This window comes from Rutilus rutilus (genome assembly GCF_951802725.1).
Source record: "Rutilus rutilus genome assembly, chromosome: 9".
NCBI lineage: Eukaryota > Metazoa > Chordata > Actinopteri > Cypriniformes > Leuciscidae > Rutilus > Rutilus rutilus.
In genome coordinates, this window is record NC_140223.1 from 19,654,610 (window position 1) to 19,664,037 (window position 9,428).

Sequence of the window (9,428 nt, forward strand, 5' to 3'; positions counted from 1 at the left end):
CTTGTTGGATACTGCAGGGCCTTGTACAAACATCTGTGAGGGGGTTGCTCTGCCCTCCCCCTTCTCAGCCTTCCTTTACCTGCCTTTTTCTCACTCTTTTGAATAATTCACACTTCTGTTCCTGGGACTTAGCAGCCTCTTAAGGCAGGAAAGAAAGGCGTGTTCCTCATCAATCTTTAAACCATGAGGGCTAAATAATGAATAACCCACAAATGTCCTACAAAAACTCACCTGGCAACGGCCTACAACAATGTACCAGCCATTGGCGTCAAGCCATTTCATTCCCCTGTCAATAGTCCTTGGTCCGCTCTAAAAACCCTTAAGCTCTAAGCACCACTTATTACATCATGTGAGAAAGTATTAAAAGCTAATGGACAGTCTGTGCGTTACTTATCAGGTTTAGATGGATATGCTGTTCCAAAAATGTTTGTTTGGGTTCACTCGGGGATGTTGACACTTCTGGTCGGATCATTCTATTGGGGAATTCATGTTGCTTTATTGTAAATGAGACTGGCTGTAAGAGGATTGTTAGCTAAATACAAACCTTAGTAGAGAACCTATTATTCTGATTTTCCCAGAGAAAATGAGAGAATAGACAGGGCATAACGAATGACAAATGAGTTGAGCAGATATTTTGAAATGAGCTATAATTAGGAGAGTTGTTGCACATTCCCTCTCATGAGCATTACTTGTATATTTTATTCAGTGACATCATTTTAAAACTTTGTTTACAATACATCATTATTTTATTTTAGGTTAATTTACTATTGTATCATTTGACATTTTCATTTAGTCAAAGTTTTTCATCTTATATTTATTTTATTTCAGCTGTATTTAAATTAACAAAAATGTTTTAATAGGTTTAATAATAATAATAGAATTTTAATGATTAGTTTTAGATTTTTTTTTTACATTGTTTGTTAATGAATATTCAAGTAGAGCTCTCAGTCGATTTAACATTTGTGTCACTGCCCGTGGTTGTCACAAGTGATTAATTAATCAAATTGTTTGAAGTCAAATATGTCAAGTGTTGTTATTGTTTTCTTTCTTTCTTGTTTGTCATTTTGGAGCTTAACAGCCATTGCACTGAAAACTGTGGCCATGAAAAATTTGTATTTCACAAAAGAAAGTCATATGGGTTTGGAAGACATGAAGGAAAATAACCACATTTTCTTTTTAACCTAAATATTATAGATATTTCTAGAGTTTTTTTTTTTAAATTAGTGAAGAAATAGTCAGAGATGTAGCCAAGAAACAGTTGCACTATATAAACATCCAAATTTGCCCATTTCAGGGTCAAGAAGAGCGAGTGGGGATAATATAGAGAGAGAAAACAGCGTAGAGAGACATAGACTAGGGAGGAAAACAGAGGGGTTGAGAGTGTTCTGTAGGTGCTAATGATAAATGTAATAGCCTGTAACAGAGATGTACAGCCAATGGAGGCATGTTGTCACAGACAATTAATGTCTCTCCTCTCTCACTGTGTTGTTTGTTTGTTCCCTTGGGCTTAGGTGCAGCTTAACTAATGGTATATGGTCAAGGACATAAATTGTGTGTGACATTTTGCATTAGCGCTTCATTACAAAGACCCTGCTTTCCTACTGTTTAGCGATGGGCCGGCTAGCAGAGCTCAAGGTTTATTCACACAACGTTCTCACCTCAGTTTACCTCCAGGGCACTAGGGCTTACACAATAGCCAAAAGGGCTCTTGAGGAAATACACACTCTGACACTCGTAAGTTGCCTACCCATATCGTCAGAGCGCTACTCGTATAACAACAAATTCATTTGTCCCGAGTGTATTCGCTGTAGTGTATCAGATCTTCTGATTTTGACCCTCTCCAGCACCCTGATTGTGAGCATACAGTTAGTGTTTAGTGACATCTGTGCTATCTCATGGGTCCATGCATATATAATATTCTCATATGCATAATACCACAAACGGAGAGCTAAGCAGACCGGAACTCTAATGTCAGAGAAAAGCAGCTGCTGCTTCAGTTTTGATCTTCTCTTTATGCCTGGGATAATGAGCTACTGTATGTTGTATAATTTCTTTGGGAGATATTTGACTCCTGCAGTGCTAGAGGACAATAATAATGATTAGTAAAATTTAATTTGAAACAAAATTGTGAAAAAGGCGTAGTTCGCAATCTGCCATCACAAAGTCTTCTCTAAAGGTTTTTCTTGTGCATATTTGGGGTGTTTTAGCTCTCTAGGTCCTTGAAGGGCAATTCATAGTTATTCAGTGCGGTGTGCTTTGCGATAAGTGAAGGATAAGACTAATCTAAAGAGGCAGGGAAGCATTGACTTGCAAATCCAGCCAAACATAAATTCAATGGTTTTATCTGGTCCAGAGAAATGAGCAAACAGGACTGGGATTCACAGCGCTGCTTTCTGTGTGAGGTGTTAATGCATGTGCTCCCAGGGACGTTCGGACTGTGTTTACTCGTTCTTATTGACAGCTCAACACTTTCCTACCAAACCCATTTGTATCCAGAGATGCATGGTATTGCTAGCATGGTGAGCCAAGTTAATTACAGTCCCAAAATGGCCCATTCCTTCATGCAGTCCTTCAACATGGTAATCGAAGGCTACATTAGCCTGAAGCATTTCATTTAGTTAAGGAGGATCTTTCACAAGCTTTGCACTACCTATGATTCCCAATTCCGTTTTTATTCAGCTATAAATCAAAGTATTTTTTATAATGAAAGATTACTGAAAGAGTTTAGTTCTGGCACAGGCAGTATTGTAACCATTGTACAATTTCAAAAATTACTGATTTGATGTGCTTTATATTGACAACTTTAACCAACATATTCATCTCACGGTTGATTTTGGTGTTAGCGTGTTGCTAAGCTAACAGTGATAGTCTAATTAGCATAAAAAGAATAGCAAATGATTTATGAGTCGAATAATGTTAAATTGTTTTACATTTTTATAAGTACTTTTCAGTGTTGAAATCTATTTATGAGCTTGTCTCAATGCATTGTGCCTTGGATGCAATGCTGCCTTAGGAGTTTGCTAAAATTAGGCATTTTAAGTTACTTTTTTTGAAAGCCTTCAAATCACAAGTGTGTCGATGATCCCTCAAAATTCTGCCTAATTCTGTAGGCAGCCACCTAGGTTTTGGAACAGAGCTATTGTCTGCTTAGCTACAGTCTGAATGGTTTTCTCTTTTCAATGCTCTCCTTTCTTCTGGTTTGGCTTGGAGTTATACTGACCTCACCCTTTTGGATGCCTCACATTATACAGAGCCAGCTTGCTGCAGGATAGTGTTGTTGGACTATAAGTCTGACTTACTAACACAGAGGCTTTTTCCAGGTTACTAGAGATCAGGCGCATGCATATGTACATTGTGTCTCCACCCTGTGTTCCTCCTACTAACAATATTTATGTACAGGTTTGGCTTGTTCATTCTGTTGATATCCCCTCTCTTCTTCTTGCACAGTGAGGGCGCCTCTGATACAGACTCTGAGGTGGAGGACCGTGTTGACGGGGTGAAGTCATGGCTGTCCAAAAACAAGGGCTCTGCCAAGAACCTGTCAGATGATGGTAGTCTGAAGAGCTCAAGGTCAGTACTGCAACCTCATTTCCCTCGGTTATCCAACAGAATGGTTTAACAAAACCCAATGCAGCAAGCAAGAAAAAGGTATTTGGAAAAGCTAATTAGCTAGCGCCAAGGGTATTTTCTGTTGGTATTGTCTAGCTTATTCTCCCCATTGTCAGCAGTTTGATAACAGAGGCTTCTATAAAAGGGAACGGCTTCACAGGCAGATTAATGGATATGCCCACTGGCCAGTTGGCATGCCTACCTGCGCCTTTCTGCTGAAAATGAATGGGTCTTTGCACCAGTGGACAGATTTTTACTGTTTATTCTTTTTACTAGAAGATTTAAGTTTGGCTCTTGAGGTTCTTGTGCTTTTAAAACCTTAAGACCGTTTGAGTCATAATTTCAATCATTTTGATCATTTCAGTACTATCTGTCAGAAGCACTCTTCCTAGTATTAATTTATATAGTATAAATGGAGAATAATAGTCCATATCAGCACCAGTTTTTGTGCAATTACCTGAAATATTTTCGCCTAAAAGGATCTTTATGTCTACATTATATGTAGATACCTGAGCTTATGAATTAACTATTGATTTTAAATCACAGACGCTTTATGGTCTTTCCTAAGTGCTTTGTATTCCCTGCTGTCACATCAAACTTTCATCTATATTTTGCCCTGTCTGCTTGGAATATACCTCTACTGTTATTTCTCTTTTTGGGTGTCAGTCATCTTTTAAGTTTTTATCAGTGTTTTTTCTCATTCTCATATTTCCATCTCTATCCTCTCCTCCCTCCATCTGTTTGTCTTTCTACACTGTGCGCACCCCGTCTGCCCCTCCATCTAGATATGCTGTAAATGTTGACGGAAAGGAGGGAAAAGAGTGGGAAGAGGGTAAAGAATGGAAAGACAATGGCAAAGGTAAAGAATTAGAACCCAGCAGGCCTGTATCTGTCATGAGTTCCCTCAGCTACAGGAAACGCTCCAACATGAAGGACTCCATAGGAGGTAAGGGAGACGAGAGTTCGCTCCTCAACACTCTCAAAGAACAATCCAATTCCCAGGACCTCTCCTCTTTCCGCAAGAACAAAGCCAAGCAAGAAGCTGAGGATGACTCCTACTCTGTCAGCTCCTGGAGGAAGGGAGGAGATGATCTTGACGATCGGGGTTCTGTCATCTCTCAGGCCTACTCGGAGGCAGCCAGTCGGGCAAGGAAGGGCATGGACAGCCGCTGGTCTGATTTTGATAAGGAGTCCGTTGTGTCGTCTATAGCCCCGAGCCGAGTTTCCTCCTGTCGTACTGCGATGGATCTAGACGACGATGCTATTTCCAGCGTGAGTCGCATGAGTTCGGTAAGCCGGCGTCAGAGCATGCCTCGTCTCGACGATCGCCAGAGTGAATACAGTTCAGCCGTCAGCCCCAGCCTGAGTCGCCGCAGTCCAGGCAGCGTGAGCCGTTCCGACTCCCGCATGTCGCTGTCTCGTAGTTGTCGCCTCAGTGAATTTGACGTGGACGATGACGCCCGGAGCGTAGCATTCAGCGAGGCTCGCTCCAGCGCTTACAGCCCTCACTCCACCTCCGGCAGAAGCTTCTCCATGCCTCCGCAAGCCCGGACCACTGACTCCAGCCAGCCTGAGGTTTCAGACGTCAAGCCAGTCAGTCACCGCAACTACCTTGACCCTGACCTGGAGGCTGCCATTAATGAAGTTTTGAGCTTCAAACCCATTAAGTTCAAGCGCACCAGCTTGGAAGACTCCGAAGCGGAGAAAGATAAGCCGGGCGAGGTGGAGGATGACAAGAAGAGCGTCAGCAGCTCCAGGACTGGCAGAGACAGTGGCCGCTCCTCTAGCCTGCGCCGCTCTGCTTCAGCCGTGGACTTCATGCGTTCCAGCAGCAGCCTCAGCACACGCAGCAGCCGCAGCAAAAAGGGCAAGAGCAAGAAGAAAAAGAAGAAAAGCCACAGCTCTGAATCAGACAGCTCCGACAGCTCTGACGACAACCGCAAGAAGAAGAGCTCCAAGAAGAAGGGCAAGAAATCCAAGAAGAAGTCCAGGAAAGAGTCTTCGTCTTCCTCCTCCTCCTCGGAGTCTAGCACAGAGTCGGACTCCAGTTCAGGAGCATCCACTATTTCTTACAGAAGCTCCAGCAGTATCAAGAAAGCCCCTGGCAGGCAGGCCTCAGGCTCTGAGGGCGAGCTAGAGCCTGAAGGCCCCTCTGAAGAAGCTCCACCACGGTCTAAGAAAGAAGACAAGAAGAGGAAGAAGAAAGTAGACAATCTTATGATGAAGTACCTGTACAGGCCTGACAGTGACTAAAGATGGCAGTAGGTGATACTTGGTGTGGGGTGAAGGAATGCTACAAGCATGGTGTTAAACTAATACTCAAGTACCTCAGTACTGTCTGATGTCTTTCATTGCATTTTACCATTACGTTACTTTCAGTTTATCTTCACTTTGTTACTCACACACATTTTCAGTCATTTTGTAGCTATAACAGGGGTTCTCAACCTTTTAGGCTCCCTTGGTCTGAGACTATACTAGAAGGCCCTCCTATCTTGCTGATATGTTTCTCTGGTACTTCTGTTTTTAACCATTTTCATGAAGAATGTTAAAATAACTCAATTTAAATAATTGTAAGACTTTTCGGCTCCCCCTTAGAAGTTTGCCGTGACCCCCTAGTGGGTCCCGGCCCCCTGGTTGAGAGCCACTGTTCTATATCATTCACTGAAATATTTTTGTGATTTATTAACTCAAGATAACAGCTGTGTAACCAAAGTCAGTTTGAAATTCTTTCTCTGGTCTTGGGCATAATTTAACATAAAATTGATTAGGACTGCTTGCCAGCAATTAACCTGAAGTTTGTATTATTATGGGGAAGATAAGACTCAGTGACACAAAAAGTTAGCGTTGACTTTTTGAAGAGGGTGAGGTATTCATGCTTTCTCTACATCTCTCTACTGGCTCTTGTATAATTAGAGGGCAGTTCATTTATATGTTAATTCACTGAAAAGATTATGAGTAGATATGAAGAATATTACAAGTTGTTTTAAAATGAACCATAGTAGATTTTTAATGGACAGTTTGATGCTTTTATTTGTATTCAACTCTGTACCCACCCACCTGTGTCAGTACTAGGGTTCATAATATATCGGTACTATATTGGTTATCATCCGATTTAAATTATTATTATAATTTGAATGTGCTGTTATTGGTCAATATTGGATAATTTGGATATTTAATTGTAATAGATCACCTTTGCTGTAATCTTAAGCTCACTAAAGTTTATTATCAATTAATTTAACACTGTTAAATGTATTCTTTAGCAAATCTCAAATTGGGTATCTATTTTTCATAGTGTACATTATAATGCTGTGATGCCTAAATGAACTTGTAGCATTTATAAGGATTGATTTTAGTTTAGTGTTTTTCGTTTTTAAACTATTTAGGCAATATATTATCGAATTTTAACATCAACTATGTATCAGTTATCAGCCATATTTTAATATTGATGCATCCAACTCTTAGTAACTAATGGTAATTTAGTTACCTAATGAAACTGTCGTTTGCTTGTACAACTTCACTAACAATTATCCGATAAGGTGATGTTTCATGGCACTACACCTGGTGTGATTTGGATGTGATTTGTGTGTATTGCACCACTAACGCATCACCAAAGATTATATTGAATTATAGGGCCTGTTAAATATTGTTACCCCACATTCTAAAGTTTGATAGCCCAACTTTCCTTCAGAGAGTATCCTCTTCGGTCCCTCTTTCCACCAGCTGATCCTAATCAAAGCTTCTTTATCTCCCCCCTCCAGCCCACCCTCCTGTCGCAGACGCTTCTGCCTTGACAGATCTGATGAGGAAGAGGAAGAAGAAAAAGAGGAAGGGAGCGCGGGCCGAAGCACCTACCGCTCCCGCTACAAACGCAGCAGCTACCTGAATGACAGCGATGGCGAGACCACCGCGTAGCTGCCCCCCCCCCACACACACACACATCCGCATGCACTCACTTTCACAGAAAGGAAGACTTTTGAGATAAAATCAGTGTCTTCCATAAACTCGGTTTCACAGAAGATTTCAGTGAGGAGGAGCATGATGGGACGCACTCTGGCAAAGATATACCCATCATTTCTTTTGACTTGTTATTAGTATTATTATTTTACATGTGCTTTGTGTTTAGAGCTTTAAAGGGTTTGTACAGCAACATGAATCACAGCACTGTTGACCCTTTCCTGTTTGTGTGCTTTTACTTCTGACATTCTTCCTCTTCCTTTCTAAATAAGCAAACGCTGTGCTTGCATTCTTGCCCCGGTCAGGATTCAGTAATGGATATCGCTTGGGGCAACATGCTATACAGCCTCTCGCATGGTCACGGCTGAGCCAAAGATACATGGCACTGTGTAAACGAGAAATGTCTGGCTTTTACTGTTCTGTTAGATTTAAAAGAAAAGAAAACCAAGTGAAAAAAAACTGCACAGAAAATATTGCATCACCAAAAAAAAGAAAAGAAAAAAAGCTTTGTTTTGGGTTCATGAGCAAAATAGTTTTTCATTCTTGACTTTAAGTCAGAAGAGAGGAGGGAGTTGAGGTGGGACTGATTTAAGACCACTTTCTTTCCATCTCTCCAACTGAACACACACAGTGTTTTTTTTTTTTTAACAAACTTGCTTATATCTTTCTCTCTCTGCCTCTTCGCTTTCATACGGTGAAGAATTCATGTTTTTTGCTCGAATAAGTGAGAGAGTACGCCATGCCAGCTGATGAAAATAGAGCCTATTTCTCCTCTCGGTCTTTACTTTTTTGATGTTTTATGTGTAGAGGAAAAACGTTGGATCAGGTCAATGATATGAGAAGTGAGCTGCGGTTTGGGGTGTTCGGGTCTGGACTCTCATCTCTCCATAATATGCCTTGTCTTCTTCTGTTCTGACTGTATTGACCAAGTGCTTGCTCATAGTAGGTGTTATATGGCTCAGCGTTTTTTTCTTTCTTGTTGTGGTCGTTGTTGTTCTCAGGCTTTTTTGTTTTGGTTACCGTAGATGTCTGGCTTTCTCAAGGGAATGCCTATATTCTTGGGTATACGGGGCATTGTGGTAATTTCTCATCCAACTCCATTGATTCTGGATAAACAAACAGCTTGCTTTTCGTGCTGATGTGATGCAACCAGAAGCACAAGATGGAGACAGAACCGATACTGTGAAATCCCAGCTTCCCTACAGCATGTCGTCACATTGGATTCATCAGTATTTTTGGCCTTACCTAATGGCTTTTGAGACTCACTTGAACCTGTACGGACACGCACCCCTCCGAACTCCGTTGTTGCCTTCCGTTGTTGTTGTTTTGTTGTTCTGCTTTCATTGTAGTATTTATGATCTAGCATTGATGGATTGAGCGAAGCTGCCAAAATATAAAACAACAGCATAATAACAATGAAAGGATCTCATTGCTTCTCTTTGATTTTTAAAGGGAGACAGCGTGTGTATTTTACATGTGTATTAGTTTTATAGACCCTCTGCAAAGGTCAACCACTTTATCCTCTTTTCTATGCAGTCAATATTGATTTTAATATGGAAAATAAATGATGTCTTTGGCGAATTAAATCACATTGCTTCAAGATGCATAACATTTGCTGGCTGTACACATTAATATAAAAATATATAAATATCTGTATGATTCATTTTAGCTTTCAAAATAGCTAATGTTTATTTTCTTTATTGAATAAATGACCACTTGATATAAGTAATAATTTTGCATTACAGTTTAATATATTGTAAATAAATGATGGTGATTGTTTTAGACATGTTTCAATATGCTTATTTCATAATTCATCTTTTTTTTATATAACAGATAGAATGTAAAAAAAAAAAAAAAAAAAATCA

General features: G+C 40.4%; 1 protein-coding gene across 5 annotated transcripts in view; it reads left to right on the top strand.

Moving 5' to 3' along the window:
- myo18ab (myosin XVIIIA b) overlaps positions 1 to 9,152 on the top strand; it is a 106,773-nt gene extending 97,621 nt beyond the window's left edge. For 3 of the 5 annotated variants that reach the window (XM_084418094.1, XM_084418095.1, XM_084418093.1), the window contains 3 exons: positions 3,448 to 3,570; positions 4,395 to 5,870; positions 7,368 to 9,152. In XM_084418094.1, the coding sequence (XP_084274220.1) occupies positions 3,448 to 3,570; positions 4,395 to 5,862 (1,591 nt within the window). In that variant the 3' untranslated portion in view covers positions 5,863 to 5,870; positions 7,368 to 9,152. The remainder of the gene's footprint in view (positions 1 to 3,447; positions 3,571 to 4,394; positions 5,871 to 7,367) is intronic. The other 2 variants (XM_084418097.1, XM_084418096.1) reach the window with 2 other exon arrangements.
- Positions 9,153 to 9,428: the final 276 nt, after the last annotated feature.